At 41.4% G+C, this 25185-nt stretch overlaps 1 protein-coding gene across 5 annotated transcripts in view; it reads right to left on the bottom strand.

The window, feature by feature from the left end:
- Positions 1-25185, bottom strand: part of slc44a5b (solute carrier family 44 member 5b) — a 101953-nt gene that overhangs the window by 40982 nt on the left and 35786 nt on the right. For 2 of the 5 annotated variants that reach the window (XM_088928043.1, XM_088928042.1), the window contains exons 1-2: positions 14262-14487; positions 7792-7840 (exon numbers count right to left, since the gene is read on the bottom strand). In XM_088928043.1, coding sequence (XP_088784169.1) covers positions 7792-7840; positions 14262-14301 — 89 coding nt within the window. In that variant the 5' untranslated portion in view covers positions 14302-14487. Of the gene's footprint in view, positions 1-7791; positions 7841-14261; positions 14488-25185 lie in introns of those variants that run through there. The other 3 variants (XM_088928044.1, XM_088928045.1, XM_088928046.1) reach the window with 2 other exon arrangements.

Here is a 25185-nt window from a genome sequence, read left to right as displayed (position 1 = left end):
GACCCTGCGCTCTGACCCCCAGCTTCTCTCCCTGTCTGTGCGTCTCATGGAGAGCAAGCTGGGGTATGTGAAAAAGACAAATTCCTAATACAAGAAATCATATACAGTATGGCCAATAGAGCGATGTTATCTTATAAAGGAGACTAAATAAAAATAATTGGCAGGACTGTTTATTTTTTTAATTGAACGATTCTGTCCGTGCCTGTGAAAAACAAAACACAAACTAACTTTTCAATAGGATACCACAACAAAGATTGATTCACCTGCCAGCTAATACAGTATGCACAACAAGCAGAGTTATGCAAGCATGGAACCCTCCAGCCCTGGAGATGAGGTCAATACAGGTTATCAGCACTGTCTCTGAAGCATTGGGTTTAACCAGAGCTCCCATGGTGCTCTATGGCATTGGATAAACGTGCTCCAATACATTGTCCTAAAAAATAAACCTGTGCCTTTCTCCTGAGCAAGACTGAATAACTGAAGGGATCTCTCTGTATTGTGAATACTGGCACCACTCCTGGTCAAGGAGTCTACGAAGAGCTTCTGTACAGAATCCCAGAATGGGCAAGGGGACAATTTTCCAGGCCACCAACACTGGAGGATTTCATGTCCAAAGCACACAACTAACTCCAGGGAAAATGTTCAATAAGGTATATATATCCCAGGCACCATTAGATCAATCTGATTCAGGTCAATTAGCTCTCACACAGATTAACCCCACTGCTCCCCCTCTCTTGCAACTTAATTAAATCGGACGTGTCACAGTGTTCTAGAGACCGGTTTGTTCTGTTTGTGCTTCTAATATTCTAAACATGCCTGTGAAGCAGTGGCAGATGTCCAGACCCTAGCCACAGTTACAAAACGACAATCTGCATAAGATCCGTTTAAATAACTTTAAAAATGCAGCGCCTTCATTCTGATAACCCCATTGCAATGGTGAGAGCCGTGCCTATAAAAAGCACAATAATCCTTATTAAAAATAAGCACTATATCTGGCTAAAAATCCAAACCGCTCTGCGGGCTCAGTATCTGCCGCATTTTGCGTGAAGAACACTGCGTTATAAAACAGGCCTTGCATTATGACATTGCTATCATGACAGTCATTACTAGGGTAGTGCTCTGCATTCAATCCTGGGAACAGATGACACTGATAATCATGAGACACTCTACAGAAACAGATCACATTAGCATGAGTGGAAGGACCAGTGAGTGTAATCTAATTCATTTAAAGAACATGCAGTACAGGGAGAATTTAAGGACAGGAGAAATCTATCAAACACAGCACGTGAACGTGGAAGGATGTCAGTGCCGTGTCGTACAGTCACTGTCATCGGCAGTAAAAAAACAGAAGTAAATGCATCCCTGCAATGATTTGTCTTGATAATCAGAACCACAGTATTGCCTTCTGACAGCTGTCTGACAGATCTGCCGCTGTGGGAAGGCAGCGTGTGAGGAGGAAGTGCTGAATGGCCATTTGCTTCTGTCACCTACGGAGTCATAAGGTTGACTTTAGCACATCGAGAGCTTTAGAAAGGCCACCGACAAGAGGAGGCCATCCCGCTCACTGTCAATAACACCACAGACAGAACCGTCACTCCCCTCAGAACCCACAACCCCCAGAAAAGTCTGTTGATCAACCGTAACCTGCATGCGTCTGTGGGAGATGGGAGGTAGCTGCAGTACCCAGTGAAGACCCCCATGAACACAAAGAGAACATGCAGACCCCACACAGACAGGTGACCCAGCCAGGAGTCAAACTCGGGGTCCTGGAGCGTTCAACACCATGCCGTCGAGCTGCCTGACAAAAGACAGGAGACTGGGGCAAGTGAGGGTCTTCAGGGCAAACATGACAGGGACTTCGACCAGCTGCACCTCAGTGTCACAAGCAACAGATGCCTTTAGTGTGTCCACCCATTAAATAATGTTAAAGTTACCTTTTCCTGTGGCAGCAAGTTCTATCCCTTTGCCAATTATCTGAGCGGACGGCTGAGTGCTGTGACAGAACGCAGTCCGACTAATTCTCTGAAGCCCTGATGCTGCAGCTTGCGTAAGTGCAGCGATAACAAGCTGTCAATAGACAGCTATATAATGCTAAAACACAACGGTAAGGCGCTAATGGCGAGGGCAAGCTCTGGACTGTTCCAGCTGAACCCGAAGGGGAAAACTGACAACTGCGAATGTAACTCCAGTCACGGCGAAACGCGGTGAGTCATCAATGACCGAAAGAATCTGCGGCAGCACACAGATGCAGTTCTGTCCCAGCAGGATGTACTGGGGGACACGGACTGAGCCGCTATAACAAAGCTTCACGATTATCTCCACTGGGATCTGATGTTTGAGCGATTTTGTGAAAAATGGCCCCCCCAGAGAGACTAGTGTGATTTATGGTCGTCTAATAAATTACCTTTGGCACACTCCGTGAAACAATGCCCATCCATTCCACAGCAACCGGAGGAGAGATTGATTCCTCCAGTGTCTGAGTTATTAGCAGATAGAATGTAATTTTACAAATCACTGGGCTAAGATTTGCTGCCCTTCTCTCTTGTGCTCCTCAACGTGCAGCAGCAAACGATCACTTAAGAAAAATAATTGGGGGTCCAATTACGTTGCAAAAGCACGGCCACATGAATGACGCAAAGAGCTGTAGCACGAGGTAACTCAAGTCCAGCCACAGACGAGTGTGCCCACCTGTGCATTCTGGCACCCCAGTAGTAAGAGGCGTGCTACACGGAAAGAGATCTTTTGCAATGGCCAGAACAAAACAGCAATCCGGCACATACACAAACCTGGAGATGCCAAGGCAGCTGCTGCTGTCCCTGCTGAGTCGCACATTTTTGCGCTACACTGACCGGACAATCTTCCTCTCTCCGCCTCGTCTCTAAAAGCCTGCCCTCATTTTCTGCCACCTGGACTCTGCTTCTCAAGTAAGAGATTCCTAAGCTTTTTTGCCACGGCTTTTTTTTTTAACCTTACAAAGAATAAACTTTTTTTTTTCTTTTCCTTTTACCGTACGAAAATAACGCTTATTATCTCTGGGGAAATTAATGTACGAACTCTGCTGAAGTAAACACTTCCTTCCCCTCAGTCCTAAAGTTCAGGCTTAGCAGCCCGGAAAAGGAAAACTGCAGAGCTGTAAAGGAATTATGGAAAGTCTGTGAAAGTGGTCTGTAGACTGACGCGATGACAGGATTCGTTCTGTTCTTCCTGTTTGACATCTGCGTGCACATTCTGAGAAATTACTGCTCCAGAGAAGTTACTTGAGAGTTGTTTGCCCTTGAACCCTGGACTCTTCTCTGCCTTAACCAGCCACAGCCAGCTCAGAGTCTCAGATCAGAGATCATACTTAACATCATCACCATTAAAATTATACAATAACATTCTTTGTATCTTTGGATTAAAGCCTGCAATCCATTCAAAACAAGGTTAATTATTTTTAGAGGTCATTTGAAAGAAAAAAAACAAAGTAAAATGTTTGTGTTAATAACGTTTTTTTGCATGCTCTGAATATCCACATACATGTATTAAAATTGGGAGGCATGTTGGTACAGTCGTTAGCATTGCAGCACATGGGCCAGGGGTTCAATTCCAGACCTGGGGTACTACCTGCAAGGAGTTTGTATGTTCTGTTCTGCCATGTTTGTGTGGCATGTCTGTTCTGCCTCTTTCCCCTTGTGTGTGTCTCTAAGTGTGTCTGCCCTGCCATGACTGGTGTCCCATCCAGGGTGTATCCTGCCGTGTTCCCCTTGCTTGCTGGGAATAGGCTCCAGCTCACCCAGGACCCTGAATTGGAAGAAGTGATTAGAAAATGGGTGGATAGATGTATTAAAACCTAATACAGCCATGAGCTATAGAGGCACAAGACGGACTCCTGTGGACCTCTTTTGCATTCAGGCATGATGGGAGTTCGGGGTTAGTATACATAGTTGAATAATTCTCCTGTTCATGTAAAATCATGAGTTCCTGCTGTTATGTTCCACACATGTTCTGTCTGTTACTACGTAGTGTGTGCATGTTTTTTATTGGGGATGAAATAAGAGAGGAGGGACTTGAAACACAACTTTCTCATGGTGGTAAAAGGTGGAAATCAGTCAGTTGTTTTTCCTGGAGTGTGTTTCTCAGCATTAACCCTGCAATAGGATTCATAGTTAAAGCATTATTTATAAGTTAATATTTAACCATAGATATGAAGTAACACTCTTAAAATATGCATAAAAAATAGTCAGGCTGGCAATTTTTACACCTAATATAAAGACAAAAAATTTTTAAAAATGTTATTTAAATATAACCTAGATTTAATTCAGATTAAAAACTAGTTAATGCCAGTCTTGTTATTCTTTTTATTTTATTTCACAATAAAATGAAAGTAAACTTTTGTCTACCTTAACAGTAAACAAATATTTACTATTTTCTGTATAGTATAAAAACATACAATTTCAAGTATCTGCATATAGTATATGATGTTCTTAGAAATACATTCTGATTAGATGACTTTTGTAATTTAATGGCTATAACTATTCATAGAACTATTTTAATTGATTTGCAGTCAAAAAGTGTCTTATCTTAAAGAAAACAACTGCTTCTCCTTAATACAGTTATAGTTCGTGATCATTCTTATTGGCTGCCAGACAATTACTGAAAAATCAGTTATTTTTACGGTTTCTGAAATGTGCGCGATACTTCAGTATCCCTTGTCAAAGAAAAAAAAATCATTTCAAGACACAGCAATGTTAACATTTTCATTTTTCACTCCATAAAAATCCATCACACTCTTCTGTCACACTTAAAACTCTGTACCATATTATCTCCTGAAAAACAGACTCGTGTGTGTAGTTTCCAAAAAATAGGAGTTATTACAATGATTGCAGGAAGGACCAAGTACTATAAACAGTTCTTCTATAAAGAAGGGAGAGAATGTGTTTAATTTAATTGCAATTAACAGAAGAACCTGGATTGGATTCTGAAGGAAACCCTGCTAGCCTGTTTGACTGAGACTCCTCCAGCAGACATCACACAGTCATGCTATCTATGCAGAACAGAATGTAAATCAGCCTCACTAAACACAAAGGACAAACCGAACCCGGGTCTCAATCACCCTCCATTCTCTCTCTGCCCCCTACTGCTGACAGAAATAAAACCTTCCAGGTCTCTGCTGCACAGACCGAGTTTCAATTATTGTGACTTCATTCCCCTACGGCTCGTAATTTGTAAATATTGAGATCGCACTTCTGGCTCCCAGCCTAAAGCTTTCCTTTAATATACACTGCATCCCACTCTCTCACGACGTAAATTATGGCTCTGGAGGGAACTCCGAAGCAAAGAATTACGACTTCCAAAAAAAGAGCATCAGAAGTCAAGCTTGCTTCTGTCATTTTCAATTCAATTTTTCTTTTTATTTCCTGGTTTATTCAATTCCTCCTGCTTAGCCTTAACATGCGCTGACTGCTTGCAAGAATAGGTTTCACAACACAGTTATGTTATGATTATGAAATGGACGGATTTCTCCCCAGTGTGGGCCAATTGCCCATCCAATACATTTACTCTGGAGTGGGCAGGTTGCCCACAGCGAACATAAACAGGAACCAATAACTATAAACATCCCCTCCTCTTGTCCTTTCTGTGGTTCATGGGCAGGCAGGCTGCTGAAGGTGTGAGTCACAGCTACAGTATTCATGAGCAGGTAGTACCTAGGCCATATATCACCCAGTCCACAGATCTGACAGCCACACAGGGCCTCCTTAGGGACACTCACAGGCAAGCTCACGGAGAGCGGGCAGCCCATGAGGTCGATCGCTGATAATCCGCAGCTCAGTCAAGGCATCTCTCCTCACCGTTACCACATAGACTTCACGTCAAGGACAAGGCCCAAAGGAAAAACCAGCCCTGGCACTGTCTGCCTCACTCTACTGGAGCAGCAAAATACAGTATATACACATTTGAGGAAAAAAAAAAGATTAAAGTTCTCTCATGAAGAAAACCTTGACACGAAGGACAAAGCTCGCTCAACTGACAGAAAAGACAGTACTAAACACTGAGGCTTCCTCTCAGCATCTCTACGGCCGCAAACTACTTACTATAAATGCAAAAAAAACCGAAAGGAATAAAACAGCTTACTTGGCTAGAAAAAAAAACTGACAGTGCATGTGCACTGCACACAACTACTTAACGCTTCAGATATTAACTGTCTCGCATTCCTATATGGGAAGATTTTTTTTTCCATCTGTTTGACCTTTTTTCCCCATTCAGGCGTAACAGCTATCTGCAGAGCGACTGCAGGAATTACCCTGCACTGTATATACAGTATCTATAATTACATCTGTAGCTATCAAGAAATAGATCTCCTTTAACTCTCATTCCAGGGCAAAATGCAATCCACGTTTGCATGGAATTGAATTGGGCAAAGCCGTTTAGAAGTCCCTGGCAGGAGGACGTTTTAATCCCTAATTTCTGCCGATTGTCACCGCTCTGGAGGGCTGCAACGGCTCAGTTAAGGCTGTGGAGGTGGAGTTTTCTCTGTTCGGAGTTCAACTTCTCGGTAGCTGAAGACAGTTGACCTCGACGCTATGCCAGGAATGTAATCCTGCATGCAGGCATTAAAATGAAAGTTACCCCTTAGCCAACGAACCCTAATCAACACTGCCAACCAGGGCCTTTATATCTCAGCGATTATTTATTCAATGCTTTGTTTCCGGTGCTTTGCAATGCTGTTTTATTTCCTTCATCAGGTTTGTACATATTACTATTAGAATGTCTTTTCTTTTACACTGCACCTCACATGATCTCAGGGCACTTGACTATAGAACAACAAATGAGAATGGTATACACTAATGAACACAGTGAATTAAACAGGCTTAAAAGCTTGAGTATGAAAGTCAGTTTAAAGGCTGGATTATTGAACCGGTTCTTTGACATATCCTTTAGCATTGATTTGATGACAACGATGCTGTGCTAGCCCTCAGCTGTCAGTGCTGAGTAAGGTCACAGTAAAGGTACTAAAAATTAAAGAGCGACTGAGAATTTTACCTCAGGATTCTGAAAAAGACACAGTGGTGGGACAGGAGTTCAGGTTATAATTATAGTGTGATTTGTATCTGGATTGCTGTGGGCAAACACACGTACGATAGGCAAATCAGTGGGTGAAATCCAGTTCTATTTTTTCCCCCCATCTTACATGGAAGGTAATCAAGAAAGAAAATATGCGTGACTTTATTTTACAGCTTTTACTGCTCATTAGCGAGACTGTGGTCTCTTCATCTTCCTGTGGGGTGATTCTGTGCTTTCTGCTCCCTCAGTATAAAGCCTGCCAGGAAACGTCACAAGGGCATAGCAAGTACAAATTTCATCCCCGTTGCCACCATAACCTTTCCCACTTTGTGTGTAATGCTGGAGCTCGCTTTTCTGATGCTAAAGGAGGTTAATGACCCCATGGGGAAGCACTTCGTAAACATTTATAATACGTTAGGAGGAACATGCCCAAAAAGCACAAAAACATCCACCCAGCTTCTAACCAATTTATTTCATTTCGAGACTGGGGGGAGCCTGAGCCCATCCTGGCAAGGAACGGGCACTAAGCAGGATACACCCTGGACAGGACGCCAGTCCATCGCTGGGCACACACTCACACCAGGGCCAGAAAGCCAATTAACCTAATCGCTCCTCCAGGACCGGGGCTGGGTGCCACTGCTGGAGACGAAGACACATTCAGTCAACACAGCACATATGGAAAACCCCACCTTCTCAAAACACACATATAGAGTACAGGAGTTCTACGAGGAGTGAAAGAAAACACAATACCTTTTGTGGACAGGTCCTCTAAACGTTGGGTCAAACTTGCGCGGTTCACCTGCAAACAAAGAGTTAAATACGTTGAATATACAGCACTTCTCAAGCAGGAGTGTTGAACCAAACTCATTTTCATTCCGTATACCGCCTTGTTAGTGCCCTTGTGTGGAGACGCCCGATGTCCTCCAACTGGGTGAGGCAGGCATCTTTCTGGGCATATACTGTACCAAACACTGAAACATGAAAATTACTCCTTTCCATTCTATCATTTCAAACAGTGCAGCTGCACTTGAAACACGCAAATATGTTTGACACAATTACTCTGTCAATCACAACGAAGAACAATAACTGTCTCTGCAAAATGCATCATTTACACATTTACACTGATTGCAAGTCAGGTGAGAAATTAATGTGAAATCAAGAGAAATTCTTAAAGATGGTCTGACTTGTCCAAAACATGAAGCTCAATTAAAGTTAAAGGAATTTAATTAAATTTACGCAGCTCCTAAGTATGTTAAATTTATTCAATGAAAACATTTTTTCTTGTCTCTGTTAAAAAAACAAAACAAAAAAGCAATTAAAAACATTGTTGCTTCAGTTGGTTCTAAATACCCATTTCAGGGAAACCCCATGAGAAAAGAAAAACTCTAACGACACTGCATTCCAGTCAAGCGTGTCCATGTTGTCCTCAGACATAATTACCTGTCCTGGGATTTTGCTTATGAATCAGTCTTTCCCATGAAGGAGAAAACTGCCTTCAAAGAAAACCAAGGAATGTGAAGAATTTAACCACTGCAGTGCCTCAGATGTGTAACGTACACAAAGGCAAACAGTGACACCTACTACTGTAATATAGTACATATTGTATATATATATATTGTACATTGAGTTTAATATAATTCCCCATTCACTAAATCTGCCCATGATAATGTGCTTTTTTCTCAATATTGCACCCTCAAGTAACTTGGCGTTCACTCGTTTCTTTCAGAATGACTGTGTCTAATGAGCTTTTCAGCAATAAAATTTGCCTTAAATTTTCAGTCGTACAGTATCTACCGAATCTTCCTTTACCATAAGCAGTTTACCCACAGCCTTGCAATTGACCATTTAAAGATCTATTGTGTAAAAATAAAATAAAACATTTAATCACACTATGCTTCACTTGTATTACGCTGAATTATTAATTACCATATCACCCAAAGGACAGTACCTTCAATGGCACCTACTGTACTGTGTGGTGTTCATGGTCACCACAGTGGGGTACTGCTTTGGAAATGTACAGCAAGGGGCAGAGTCCCTTCTAATGATTCACCAACACCACTTAGAGCTTCTTGCAGGTCTCCAATACCAGTATTGACCAGGCTCAGCCTTGCTCGGCTTCTGATATCTGTCAAGATTAGGCTACAAGGTAATAACGCTGCTGTCGGTAGTGTTTTATTCTCACAGCTTGCCTGATGTATAAACATGGTGAATGCATCATTGGAAAGATTAGAGGTCATTTTCATGGATAATTTAACGCATAGTAACCGCCAGGGTTCTGTGCTGATGGAGACATACAGTAGCACTTAGATTATCAACACTTGTCAGCAGTAAGGTTAAAGCCTTAATGTTTTCTCTCCTACTCATTAAACAACCGTTTATGTATATTTAGTTTAAGGGTAATTGTTGGGCTAATCATCACTTAGCCCAAATTTCAGAAGTTTCTTGAGAAAGGAGAAGATCCATACTGGGGTACTGAATCTGAACAGACGTTTTTTGGGTGGTCCGGAGGCTCCCAGATTTAGATTTACATTTAGATGCAAAAAGTTAATTGTCATGACAATTTAAATCGATCAGATTAAGGTTGGTGAGAAATACCTCCTGTGAGTGCCTTGAAAGTAATCCAGAAAAGCACTGGTTAATAATTCAGAATTTTAGGGCTGTGGATAAGATGTTGACAATGGGCTGATGACATTCAAAAGGAAATGTTTTTCTCTGCAACAGATAATATTTTATTAATGATCTGTTGTGTGGAACTGTAAACAAGTCTTTGACTTCTAACATTCACTTTATGAAAAACATTATTTCCATTAAAATAAAGGAAGGCAAACAGTGATTTGCAGAGAAACCTAGACCACAAGTATAGATATTACTGTTATAATCATTGTGATAATTGTTACAGTATATGGGGACTATTGAAAATCCATTTTCAATTGTTTTTGTTTTCAAATAATTGCCAAGAAAACAGAGATAAGAATATATTATTTCCAAACAAGGCGGTTTTTGAAGAAGCTGCCAGAACTGGTGAAAAAATGTATCCATGTTAGGCAGATAATAGCTATAGAAATTACTTATAAAGACTGATGTAAAATATTCTGCAGATAAATATGAAAAATGAAATATATGATCACATACAGCATGGGTAATCATTGCTTAACTCTGAGGCACTCTGTTCACTGTCCACTCGGCATTACAACATTACCAATGGTTTAATGGTTTAATACTTTTGAACCTCATCACAACATCTTGGTCAGATTTGCCTCAACGCATAAATGTGAAGTTATCATTATACTTTTCATTACCATACACAATATTTTTTAATAATTTCACAAAGCATCGCACGTGTAGTCGATCTCCAATATCCTCGAAATACAAAAAGAAACCCACTGAAGCTCTGCATGATTCTGCGAAATCAGCACATATCTATTTAAACTGATGGTTACAAATTTACAAGGAAAAACTGTATTAAATAATTTAACTTGAAGCCATGCCTTTTGTTTATACCACTGATCACGTGCTTGTTGAACACATATCCTGAACATTGGGCATTCCCAGTTACATACTGTACCTTTCATTCTGCTTTTTGGCATAGTTTAGTACTGCCACTTCCATAAATAACATATTGATCATTAGCTCAAGGAGTTGGTTGTAACAGAGACAAGCACCGCAACAAACTAGAAACTGCTTGTGCTACCAAGGGAATGATTAAAACAGTTCATAAATCTTGCATAGATTTTAAGGCAAGCTTTGCTGTTTGTCTTCTAGAACTTTAATTACAGGTACCAGGTGTAGCTTGAGATCTGAAAGCAGAGGTACAATACCACCTACAAGAAAAGGTAGCTGAAGCAGAGCTTTGGACTAAATTGTGTTATAGTTTTCTGCAGAACACGTTAGTTGACTGACTGTTTGGAGGCGAAAAATTATTCCTATACCGGGCAGAAGAATTTTTGACCTTATCTCTTTGTATGTCAGTGTGTGTCACCCCTCGTCAGTGTTTGTTATATATTTACTGACAGAAATACAGAATTGGGACACCTTTGATTTTGCTGTATAGATTTAGCTGGTACTACAAGTCTACATCACTTCAGAGCTGCCTTTGAGAAGCTGACAGTGAATAGATGTGCTCTGTGTAATTTGAAAAGGCAATAAGTATCAAATGCTTTTTTTTACCCATTCATCCTGTCAAAAATGGTCGGTACTAAGAATAACAAAACGTATTTGAATGCATTTTAGCATGCGGGTGTACTGAAGCATGCAGGTGTGTAAATGTGACACGTTCTTGTAGTTAAGTGGAAGTACAAAGCATGCTTTTGAATCCTCATCAAATTATTTTTTGGTCCTATTTCCAGAAATAGCCAGTATCACTAGTGCAGAGTGCTGCAAGTTCTTGATTTTTAACAAGAAAAGGGAAAGGAGGAATTAATCATGTAAATGTACGGTATAGTTAAATTTAATAATTTCTCACGTTTTGCTCATTCCTTCCGTTTGCTCCCTGGGAAGATCCTAATTCTCACTGGCGTTAATGATAGTAATGCTTTTATAGAAACACAATCTCTGTTACATTAGCAGTTATTATGCTCAGACATGAAAAACCCTAAGAGTTAAATGACAGTGGAAAGGTAGTTATGTGCTCTTCTCAGTGCTAAACTAGCATTTAAGCCATTGAGTGGAAGTCTGGTGCCTACATTAATAACTGTCATTCGGAAGTCAGTCTTAAGCCACAGTTTGTTTCACTTTCAGTTCACGGTTACATTTCTCATTAGTTGCTTGACCTCATAAGAATTTAAAACTTTGCCAGTTTGAAAAATTGCAATTAAGTAAAGAGTTGCAATACTGTACAGAAATGCATCTTTCTCTGTACTCAAGACCGCTACACAGAACGGCATTTTTTTTAACAAGAATTTAATATTCATTAAATTACTTCTTCTGCAAGTGTAAGCACAGAAGACGTGTGAGATGGTTAATGGAACTGGTGCTGCATTCTTTCAGGAAGGACGCGATTCAAGAAAAACAGTTTAATTTAAAACACCTTTAGAAATAGCAAAATTACAAGCACAGATAAGGATTCCCCAGCAAAATGGAAACGAAAACCTTGCTTCTGTAAACGGTGTGCTGAGCCAGGAACTGTTCAAGACTGCAAAGGTCCTTGCAGACAAAATCAAGTCTGTGCAGCTGTAGCAGCCGATACATCCGACTGCAAACGTTTGCAGAACAGATGAATTTTCTTAAGACAGGGCTGAAGGATTTTGCTGAATTAAGAGCTCTTTGCATTATGAAATGTAAAATTTTCACAAAAAAGAGCTCACTAACAGGTGCAGTTAATGAATGAGCAGTGCACAATCGTAATATATTGAAACGAATGCTTTGGGTTTTCGGTGTGTTTCTCATTTTTTTAACTTTAGGTTTTATTTCCTACTTCAGAGAGACAGAATCATGCCATACCAAAACACTTTTCAGTTTTTTTTACATACGTTTTTTTACAATGCCTAAATTCTTTGTGTATTTTTCTCCAAAATATCTGTATGGTAATGAGGGCACATGATAAAAAAATGAATCTGATCAACTGTAATTGCAGTTGATAATTTACTGTTTTACTTTCTGTAAAACAGTTTCCTGGTTTCCTGTTTTTTTTCCCCCAATTAAAAAAAGGAAGGAAACTATTGCAAAATTGTGCACAATCTCTGCATATTTTCAGACAGGGACCACAAAATGTTCTAAAGGATAAGGAATCTGTACCCATTCATTTCTGCGCTCTTGTTACTACTGTATGAAAATTGACAGCTTTATTGCATAGAATCCCTGAAAATGTAAAATGCTTAAAAAATGCACACATCCATTGATCCATTAATTCATCCTGTTGAGTCCCAGTAAAGCAGAGCTCATCTACCTGCCTGGGTAAAGGGCATGACTGGTCACCGGTCATTGCAGAATACACACACAGGCAAAATTTAGAGATGGCAATTAACAAGGCTGCTAACTATATAGCATGAGAGAAACAGACCACACACAGGAAACCCACAGGAATACAAACAGAACCCAGCGGAGGCGCCCAGCTCAGAATCAAACCCAGGACGCACAAGCTGCAAGGCAGTGGTGCCAGCTGAAAGATTAATTAACTAATTAGCTGCAGGTGCTTCACTTCCATTCAATTCAGGGTTAGCACATTTTTCTGTTCCATCGCAAGGATTAGACAAAATGGGAACCCAGTCAAGAAGAACAGGTTTTGGACCAAACAGGTGGTAAAGTTGTTATTACGTCCTAACTATGAGAGGGGCTGTCATGGGTTCCTAACAGTTTTTCAGGGCAAGAAAATCAGTTTGCATCACTTGTGTAAATCAGAAATAACTACAGGCAGATTACACTTCCAAAACAATTTCAGTTTTTCCTTCAGAATTCACACCGTTTCCCCCCATGAATAATACTGCAATGGACAGTATTATGGTCTGACAAAAATAGAACAAATTTCTATACGTTACCTTTAAATCATAAGTCTAAACCATAAGAGTCAAAGTGTAATAGCGAAGAAAGTGTTCTCTTTCAGCCAGCAGAATTCAGACTTTTAAAATTGATTTTCACTCCCGGTCCCAAGCAAGACCTCTGTTATTTAGCTTGTACACCACTTCATTAATCACACTGGGCTTCAGCTGCAAAAAAAAAAGCTTTTTTTATCTTCTGCACCTGAGATTCTAAAAAAAAAAAAACCCCTCATTATTCTCCCTTACAGTGTTTCATTATTTCCAAGTTCCCTTAACTTGCCAGTCCCCCAGCCATGCAAACTGAATCATTTCCTACTTCCAAACGTGTCTTTAATATATAAAATGTGTAAATAAAGAAGGCAAGCAAGAAGTTTTCCTACCGTGCCATAAAGATAAGTGATGCAGCAAAGTGTAATATCCATCCATTCAATATGTGCCCTGAATCTGGAAAAGAACCAGGGCACCGAGCTCTGAAGAGGATATTTTTACAGAGCGGTTTCTGCTGAGCCAAAATCGAATAACAGCATTTGGCATTTCTGTAGAAGTGTGGTGCCTTAGTCAACAGCAGTTTTCCATAATGTCCTTGTGCGCATAGATCAAGTCTTAAAGAGAAGCAACAATAACGTCCCAGATAATTTCCATGAAAAGCCATCAGCCTACCACTGCTCTTATCAAGGCGATGGTGGAAGTTCTCCCTGCTGTGCATAAGTCTGAAAGTCTTTGTCTAAATTGCGAATATTTGCTTACCATGTTTCCCATAGTAGTTTTCTTTCCTTGCCTTGGCCATTGTAATTCTGGGTAATAAGCAGCCGTAGCTTCAGGACTGGAGCAGTTCTGCCTGGACCTTTTCCATGTTTAACTGTCCCATGCAGCTGAATGTTCTGAGCGCAAGCTAATTATTAAAAGGAAAATGTGAAATCCAGGACTTCTGACCTGAAACACAGGGCAAAACAGCAGCCTAGTAAACGCCTGCAAACACTGCTTATCGCTCCAGCTATAATGCACGCTGCCTGACCGCTGATGAGCCACACACAACGCAGTGTGTGTTCTCCCTAACCCCCGCGCCCCCCTGGCAATGAGTCGACACAGCCGCCTTGCTCTCTAAGGCGGCCCTGTCACAAAACAGAAACTGAGCCCCCACTGATCTACAGGTGCCTGCCCTCCTGCCACACTTGTTAAAACCTAAAGATCGCCCCTCCTCCCTTTCACTGCTTCAGCTTCTGAAGGCTGGCTTAATGCACTTGGCTCTCCAGTGTTTAGAGAAGCAAATGTTCATCCTGACAAGGGGCACAAAGGGCTGTAGTAAAGACAAACACTGGCCTCCAGTACACCATACAAAAATCCCACAATGACTCAAAATGCATAGAGGCAGTTTCAATTATTTGATCACATGGATAGAGAAAATGATGGCAGTAAGCCTGACCTTGTTTACCATCCCCAGTAATCAGAGATAACAACCTATAAAAAGGTTACAAATCAGAGAAATCGATTTGGCCCATCTAGGCCATTTAGTAGCTGTCAATTGATAAAAGAATCTCATCCAGCTGCTGATTGAAACAAGATTCAACAACATGGCTGAGTAGCTCCATAGTTTCCCCTTGTGTCATCTGGCTATTGTTTCACAGTTCATGGTGACGTTCCTTTGACGATCTTGAATGCTCAGGTTCCCTTGCAGTCCTCCCTGGTGAAGGCTAGAATGGTTCAGTTCCTCCAACCTGTCAGTTTAGGCCTTTTCCTCCTTTTTGCTTCTGGTTATTCATGTGCGAGGCAACTGCGAAGAAGCGATATCTTCCCTGCCTAAAACTGAAACTAAAACATAGTATTCTAAATGATGCCTTGCCAGTACATTTGATGCCCTCGCACATGCTGATCAGATCCACAGGGACTCTTGGTGTGCTGTCCAGTCCGTTAATCGGGTCCCCTTCCATGTCTGAGTGTGGAACGTACTGTACCTCCAACTTCATTTCCCCCCCTCACTTTAAACGTCACCTGTGGCTATGATGCTTACACCCATTCATTTGTCTAATGAGGAGCCTTCAATTAACTAGGATCTAGAACAACTCTTATTTTGACATCCCAGAATGTACGATCTAACGTAAAACAGCGTATACAAGGCAACGGGAATTTCTGTAAGGGGTAAATTGAATCCTGATATTTGTACATACTTTACCTCCTTCACTGGGGGTAGTATTTCACATGCTGTTCTCTAAAGGGGCTGTTACTTGCTGGAGAGTACTTACCCTCTGCAGAGAGGCAGCCCTGTGAGTGAGCTGCTGCCTCTGGTCTCTGGGGTACGTTCCCCACCCCTCCACTACTGCTCTAAGGGCATTTGAATACACTGTCCTTTTAATGCTGTAGATTTGTCAGGACTGACTACAGCTCTGCTAATGATCACACGGACAGCTTCAGTATCTAAAAACTACCACAGCTTCACGAAGAGGGGATGATAGATTATTATAACAATAATAATTGCTGTGCTGTTGCATTATTAAGCTTGGAGCATGCATACTAAAACTCACCATAGCCAACAGAAGCAGTGAACAATGACATGTATTAAGGTCTCTCCACGCAGTCACTGCAGGTTCTCAGAAAGACATAAAAATGCATCTTGAACTATAATTTGCTTGTCTGCTGAAGGCACCAACTCAATATTTGCTAAGTAACATCTTCCCTACATAACAGCTGTGGACTTTGGTGATACTATTCCTTTGTACTGCATCTCATAGAAATGTTCTCACAGCCCAAAACCAGGGGTTTAAGATTTCTCAAACGGCTTTCACACATCTTATTTTATTCTGAAATTGGGATCTGTATATTTACTGGCTAAGAATGAATTCATATTTTTTCCCTGCACAACTTGTCCAATGTCAAGTAGGTCGGTGACTGCTGCTGAGGCTTTTAAAAAACGTAGGTTAAATACAACACCTTTGATAAAAAAAGGGTGCATAACAGGAATCATGGCTGATCTGAAACGGTGCTGAACTCAAGACGAAGTGATTGAAACGGTCAGTGCGTTCAGGAACTGTATTCGTACCCCCCCTTGTCACACTGAAAGCGCCAGGCAAGAGGAGATATTCCGGCAGCAGCCTCATCCCAAAGCACAAGTACAGGACTTTCATCACACGGACTTTAATCGACATTTCAAAGTAGCTGGGTGGTTGGGTTTTTCCAGATAAACCTCATAAAGATAAGAACATAAGAACAGTTTGCAAAGACGGGTGGCCATTTGACCCACCGAGCTCATTTGCTACAGAGCTTTTGTAGCTGCGTGAATCATTCATTCCTGAGAGGAGCCCAGAGTCCTTAACCAACCGTCTGGGAAGCCCGTTGCGGATACCCACAATACTTTGAGTAAAGAAGTGCTTTTGTTTTCCCTTGTCCTAACTGGATCCCCCATCTGTTTCCAACCAAGCTCATGAAATATACCATGACCTCGCAGCAGTCCAACTGGTTTTCCTGCGGCATGGAAAAAAAAGTTCACTTAACTTAGGACACCGGCATTCTGATGGCTTTACTAAGATTTGCACCCATATGTCTTGGAAATCTCTAAGCTTAGAAACTAGCATACAGTATATTACACCAATCAGCCGTGACTAATTAGGAGGTGTATACATTACTTAAACATTCTGCAGTACCACTACAAAAGAAGGTTCGATGGTTAAAACATTTGTCATACATTAATAGGATATATTTACAGGAATCGAAATATTTTTTTTAAAGTGAGAATAGTTTTCCCGAACCAAACTTATGCTGACAAGGTGTTATGGATTCTGTTATTGACATATGGAGAATTCCCACATCAGTGTGAAGCACACTGCCACAGAGGCGCAGTGCAGTCACAGACAGGAGAAAGATCAAATGTAGATCTGCAGATGAAAATTCTCAATGTCTGCGATTCCCGCGAATTTCAGAACCCCCCACCCACCCTCCGTCGATGTGCAGCGTACAGTATTCTCTGCAGTGTGAAAGCAGGAAACCGTTCGGATGGGGTTTCCATTAGAATTCATGTTCAGCAATGCCCCCTCGATTGCAAAGCAAGATTCAACGGAGGGGAGAAGGGGAGAAGATGCACATAACACAGATTCACACCCTCAAAACCCGGAGCTGTGAAGTAACCCAGCACAAGTGTGACTTGGCGTCTCGCAAAGGTCACATCAGCAGTCCTTCTTCAGAGGCTCCCAGTTCAGTCTCAGGCAGAGAGGAACTGAGGTGGTCTGTTTACAGGGACACACAATGATGACTGCACCACATGCCTTCTGCAGCTGGAGCCCCACTAGTCAGTATTCTGTTTGTTTGTCTTTTCCTCTTCGGTTACAGAAATCCCTCTATAGTTCGTATCAGGAGGCGGCTGGTGGCGACTAGGCTGATACATCTCCGGAGATTAGAACAGCCAATTCATATTATTTACTAGCGTTTGACTCCGAGAGTTTGTTTTCAATTGTTTTGGAAAATTTACTGCCACAAGCAGCTCCATTAAAGACTAGCGAGCAGGTGCTGTTCTATACGAGATTCACTCGCATTCACTGTATCCTGGATCGATGCCAGCCATCGACCTCGCGGTACTAATCACAAGTTGCTGTTGCTGTAATACATCATTAATTTCCATGGCGTATTTATTCCCTGAGCAGGTAGGACACCACCTTGTGTAGAAGAGGCAGGATCAGGTGCTCATGGGAACATCTGCACCACAGTGGGTAAAAGCAAGTATAATCCTCAGGATTGGTAGAGCAGTTTCATGCAGCATCCAAGTGAAAGTCCAGTTAGAAACTGGGTTTGCAGAATAGTAGGTGCAATTATTTATTCATTTCATACTCTTGTGTAACATTTAGTTTACAATAGTCATGGGGAAGAAATCTCAAGCATCTGACTGCAATGTTACCTCTACTGTTCTGTCAGATTATTTTGGCTCATGTTAACGTTAAGCCTGGTGAGTTCTTACAGAGCTGTTGCTACAGATTTCTCCTGGTTTGCAAAGCACCTGAAGGCAGAGGGGTGAGCAGGCGGCCTGCTGCAGAGAGCAGAAAAGGGTCTTATTAAATAAAACGGACAGCAGGTTAATAGCTCAGGCTTACCTGTATGTGCTGAGGGGCTACAGGCATGACTAGTCAAGTCTTGACAGCCCCAGAGTAAAATCATACCAACAGTTCCACAGTACTGTGAAGCTAAACAAATGCGGAGGGAACACACTGCAGAGCCTAACATGCTTTGGTCCATCAGGAGAACCAAGGACACTTCGTTTGCTTATTGATTTTTAAAATGCAGCACCTGAACCCACCCACATGGACAAATCTTCTAATTAGGCCCAATGTTTAATCAGCAAAGTGTTTTGAAACGTGAGGCAACCAGCTGTGCCAGAAATCGTGTCAGTTTTGGATGACCTTGAGACTCTGAGCTGCCGTTATGCTCTTCGGTTGGCTTGATCAGAATGACAGAGCATTCACTTTTTAAAAACAAAAAAAAGAAGAAAAAAATCGTCTGTTTCTGCTACAACTATTTAGCTAAATTTAATGCCTCTCTCCGATGCTCCTTCCTTGGTAACTCTTTGTTACCATGTTCTACATAAAGGAAACACCTCTATTCCAGTATCCTTCTCTTTTTAAAAACCCATCTTTTACATGGAGTACTGTACGTGCTGCTCTCTTTGTATTGTCAGGAATTCGAACAGCAATAGAACTGCAGATTAAACTTTTGAACTGGACACCCCCAAAGGCACAGAGAATGCAGCAAAGGAAATCGATAATATCAGTATGAATTCATTGTAGGACACAACCCTGCTGACGAAATGAACTGCAATTCTTTGCATTAGATTGCAAAGACGTATCATTATCTAAAATGTCTGCATATGTTTCAGAAATAATTGTGCAAACAAGGGTTTCTATCTAATGGATGCACGGCTTTGAATTATGACACTGAAATAAACTGGAATTCGTAAAAAGAACAAAGCTCTTTGATTAAACAGTCAAGAAAAGTTCCCTCAGCTGTGAAAGGTTTAGCAACACTTTAGCATGACTGATACACACTTCCTGCGAGAGTCAAGATTTCAGCTTGCTGTTGCAGTCAATAGGCCTGAGCTCTGAGCAGTGAGGATGGGGGGTGTCTGACAGCTGTCCTTTTCAATCTCCTGGGCTGTGTGAATCCCAGCAATCATCACATCAAGCCTCTCTCTCCTCACCTCTGATTGCCAGGAGTCTGATTCAAGGGCTTTTCTCCTGAAGGGGGGAGCAAAGGTACCTTCAACTCTTAATAATAGGGTTTAAGAACAAATATCACCAACTTTAATCAGGATCCCCCAATGTTTAGCTGTGAAATAGATTGCCTTCAATTTTCTAACTTGGTTAAGTTGGAACTAAAGTCAAGAAAAAAAAAAGACTATTGGACAAACATGCTGGTATCAAGAAACAGAAACACCTAAACTAATTCTATCTATTTCCTTCTCAAATATCTAGACATAGCCTCTCAGCCATGTCTATTAATGAGGACTGATTTACATCTAATTAGCATCTCCTTTATAAATACCTACATGAAGTGCACTCTCTTCCTAAATCATTGTTAATCTCTTAGCCTCTAAAAAGTGATGTTCCAAGGCCCTGTGTGGAGAAACGTAAAATCAAATCTCAGATTATCTCATAATAATAACAAATGTGATAATGTGTGTAAAATGTGTAATAAAGATAAGGAATTACTTTAACACATGCTTTAAGTCTTAACTAAATATCAAACTAAAAAAACCCACATGTATACAGGCTATGTACAAAAAGGAGCTGGGAAAGGATTCTTAGCAAAGCTCCTTTTATTGCAAATAATGAAGCAGGGATAGACAGCTCCTAACAAAGAACCTACTGAGTCTATCTCAACAAAATAGCTCAGAGCAACTCGCAACTGGTAGGTGAAGCATAAACAAGTTTTCCTCTCCTGCCTTCTATAGTGTAACAGGGCTCATTTATTACGAGCTGTTATGGTGACTTACTTCACTTGAGAGTTGAGAAGCATCGCAGACCTGCTAGGTCAAATGAATGGCGCCCAAAGCCACACAGCACACTATGCAACACGAGAGTACACCCAGGTGACAGACAATCCAGTCCCAGGTGGGACACAGCACACATGCAACACTGGTGCCACAGCTATCTTTTGGTCACCACATTATTTTAAACATATGTCTGATCTGGAATCAGTCCATAAAAGAGCAACCAGATACCTTCTGGTTTAAGGTACTGTGTCTAACAATTACAAGGGAACCTCACACAACTGTTCAGAATCCTCAACCCACTGGACTTCTTCAGCATGAACAGTGAAACGTGCACCACAGGACACAAGTGCAAACTACATGGAGATGCATTTAAAACCGAACACGGGAGGCGTTTGTTTACCCAAAGGGCTGTGGGAGTATGGAATGGACTGCCCGGCTGTGTTGGTACTGAAGCCGATACCCTGGGTTCTTCCCAGGAAAGGGTGGATGAGCTCCTTGGATCGATTAATTACAGTACTAGCCACCAAACGAGAGAGCCTGGCCAGTTGACCAACCCTTTTTTGTAACTCTCATCATGTTCTCATCTCGGAGACGGATGCTGACAGAACTCTGATCGACGGTCCTTTTGGAATTAGAAGGAGGAGTTCTGATTGGGAGAACATGAAAAGGCTTCAGTTGGCACGGGCAAATTACAGCGACAAGAACAACGTCAAAAGATGCTGAAAAAAAACCCACTGGCTGACATGACTAGACGTGTGGCTCACCAGATTTACACACCTGCCTGTACACTGTGTGTATAATGTAGAATACCTGTGTGATGGTAACATGGATCTTTCTTGGGCCAGGCAGACAGGAACTGCATTCCCTCAACTTTCTGACCAGCTTAAAGCAACTCGACAAGGAGGTTATCTAAGAGTCCGCCCTGTTTGAAGAAGCGCTTCAAGGCATCTTCATACTGAATGTAGTTTTTTTACTGTATTCTGCTCTTGGTGGTGCTCCTGCATTCTGTTCACTAGCAGCTCCAGTTTTTTTTTAGGTTTCTGGAAAGTATTATAGAAAAAGATGCCAGGAAAAGGAACGGTAATCAGGGTCACAACAGCTGCATACTTTAACAGCTCCATTTGCAGATTTCTCACCTCTGTGCACTTCTAATTAGCTGCCTTTGTGCATTTCCTGGTGGCGACAGGCTCCTTTCAAGGCACAGAACATGCAAGAAATGCGCATGAGACGCATGGGCAAAACTGCAGACAACATAAAGCAGAACTTTAGGGACTTATTTCAGGCCTTTCTCAGGGGCCCTTACAGCTGTAAATTCTGTTTCTCTCGGCAGAGAAAGTTATTCGTGAATAATCCTCACTTCACAGCCTGATTAACAGGCACTGCCGGCCTCCATGGCAACGGCTTGTGTCCTTAATCCCAATTTAATTTGGACTGCTTTACTTAATTACATTAGCGGCGCGTCTACGTGGGCTAAGGAGCTGTGACACGGTGATCAATGGGCAATCACAGTCTCCTTCTGATCTATTTATCTGTCGTGTTACTGGAGCTCGCAGAGGAGCTCGGTTCATCTTTATTATTGATATGTCTGCTTTTCAATACAAGGCGTACCGAGAGACTGATTAAATTGGTTTATCAAAAATAGAACCGTATCACCAGGGGAAGGGTGAGTAAGGAATAATAACCCGCATAACTGGGCGAGTTATGTTGGCCAGACGTGTTTGAAAGCTGCAATGAAAAGTTATATAAGAGTAATGAACTATTACTACTAATCACTGGCCTTGATGATCAATCCTTAACACCACCAAAAAAGCTGTGTGGTTTCTATGTCCGTTCATATAGCCACAGTCATCGCAGTGCGACAATGCCAGGGAAAAACCACAGTCTGACTTTTAGCCATTGGTCACCTTGTGCTGGTCCCTTTTGTCACCCGCATAAGCTTCGAACAGCTCCTCCACTTTGCATTCTGAGCACTGAGCCCTCAGCCCTCAGCAACCCTCCGTTCCCAGGCAAAAAATAAAACTCCCCTTCCACTCTTTCATCTGATCATCCTTTTAAGTGTTATGCCTCCGATGGAGGTGCTGGAAGAAAAGTTTTGCGCTGGTGTCTTAAAAGTCCCCAGTCGACCCCAGGGGCAGTGCAGCAGTTTCCCTGTGAAATTGCGCTGGTGGTGTTCCAGCCGTCCCTCCTGATAGTCAGCCAGGGGCCTCAAGGGGAAAGAAGTGCAAGAATTTCTTCAGCGCTGTACAAATCGCTCAGCTCTCCTCATTCCCTCTGAAAGCACGTTCATCAGCGCCTGGAGCTACGAAACTGCATCCTTAGAAGTAAGAAGCTTGCGATTATGCATGTTTTTTTATAAATTTACAAGGCTGTTTATTAAAGCTTAATATTCCATGTAACTCCCTGCTGTACAGTAATGTACTTATTACCAGTTGCTGAAAAATAGTCAATTAATCTTTTTGACTGTTTTTTTTTCTCTGTTGCAGTGCAGTGTCTAAATGAGTGATGCAAATTACAGGCAGTGAATGCAGTTTATTTCCTGCAGTGCTCTTGGCAGTCAGAAACAGTCAAAAGGCAATGTAATGTTAACTTTGGGGTTCAAGTGAGACATTAGACATTTTTTCTAACCAAACCCTTTTTCATTTTTCAAATCGAAGGCGTCTTAACAAAATCTAATTTAGGAACTGCAAAAGCTCTTAACGGGGAGCTCATACATACTGCTGTGCAGCTCCAAATGAGGATCAAAATTTGGACTAGGCAATATTCACTTACATTATGACAGATATCGCTACAAAGTTCACACCTTTACAGCTTACAGTTAGCAGTTGATTTTTAATAATTATGAAAAAAACAAATGCTGCACAAGATACACTTACTCCTGATGACATTAATTTAGCATTTAAACACTGGTCTGAAGGAGGAATATTTTAACAGGCTTACCCTTTGTGGTAGAGAACAGAGCAAGAGTGTGCCATTGAATTAGCTGAGGCTACCCACAAGGGATCTGAAAGAGGCCAGCTGTGTACAGAGTCAAAGGAGATATACTGTAGTACAGCCCAACTTGTTTTCTAACTGTGGACAGATGTGCACTAGACAAGAAACCACTTTTCATCTTCTTTCCAAACCTTAAAGCCTCACAAGCCCCAAAACTATTTAAAAGGCTACAAGCTAGACACTGTCCAATATGCCATCTATCACACATATCACTTATCACAACTATCCTGTATGGTCCAAATGATTTAATGGATAGGTGATTAGATGGATGGAGTTATTGGAAAAACATGCTTTCTTCTATCTCTTGTGGGCAGCTGATAGATTGAGGTGCACATAGTGCCCACACATCTCTATTTTAAACCTCACCCAGTGATTCTCTCAGGACCTCCAGCTCAGAGAATGCCATCCATTACACTGCACTCTGAAATCATGATGAAGTGCCAGTGGAAATGAAGTCATGATGTTTTATGTTGTAGGAGAACAATCTGCCATATGGTGAAACAATACACTGTAAAGTCTCCGATCTATCTGGTAGAGGAGTATTTCACTGCATGTCATAATTCACTTTTTAGTACATGATTGATCCATAACCTTATGCTCTTTTCTCAAACAGATTATAATGGGTTGAGCTCTGAAAGAGTAACACTGTTAAAGAAAATAAAAAAAGACTTACTGACCTCGACAGATAAACCGCCTGCCTGTACATAATTGTTGTAGACTATTCCAGCAATTCATCTTAAAAGAGAGGGCAGATCACAGCTTCAGCTAACAAAGGTGGCAGGCATTGTGAATGTACAAACTTCCTTTTCATCTTCTGGCACCACTCTGAGATCGGGGACAGCAGCAGTCCTTCCCTGCTCGGCCCATTCAGAAAGAATCCCCTGGTTGCATCTCCAGTCAAAATGATACTCTAAACTTGCCTTCGTAAAAACATAAGGTTATTCTCGAGCCCAGCCCTAGCAGCGGATACTTTTATGCCAGAAGTAAGTTCTACTTTAGAGCACGAGAAGGAATGATTTAATAAAGATGCTCAAATGGTTGCCATTTACTTTTTCCTGGATAGGTCCACAAGCATACTGCATATCATATATATACACTGTACATACAGTATATATACTGTACACACACACACGAGGATCACCCAGAAAGTAATGCTGAGCAACCCACCTACATGTACACTGAGATGCTGCTTGTTACAATATTCATTCGTTGCATTTTAAATGTCTCTCAGTATCTTCAGACATACAGTACAGTATACTGATTATATTCACCAAGAATTATACAGTATGTATATGAATATGCATTAACTTTATGTAGCACAACACTTTGAAGATGGAATCATCTTGTGATTTTTAATAAAGCCCTTTTTCATATAGAATGTCAAATGTATAAAAAATTCAAGGATACAGTATGCATATAAACACCACTGGCAGAGTTGAAATTTCTAAGATGGTTCCATCTCCCAAGAGCTGTCAATACTTAATATTCATACTCACAATTCATAGCGATTGCATGAATTTCAAATGTCACCACAACACTGGAGGGCGCTCCTCATGTGGTACTGTGTACAATGGGTCTGTCCTTCTCTTTATTCTAGAGGTCTGCATAGAAAGACAATTAAGCAAGGAATGGGGCTTCTCCATGGCGAAGGAGCGCTGGAAGGGACTGAAGCCCAAATCCCTGTCCCCTGAGCTCCTGCTCTGCAGGTTCAGA

This window comes from Atractosteus spatula, chromosome 11, assembly GCF_055471065.1.
Source record: "Atractosteus spatula isolate fAtrSpa1 chromosome 11, fAtrSpa1.hap1, whole genome shotgun sequence".
NCBI classification, from domain to species: Eukaryota; Metazoa; Chordata; class Actinopteri; order Semionotiformes; family Lepisosteidae; genus Atractosteus; species Atractosteus spatula.
The sequence above is the reverse complement of the archived record's forward strand: the minus strand, read 5'-3'. Positions and strand labels throughout refer to the sequence as shown.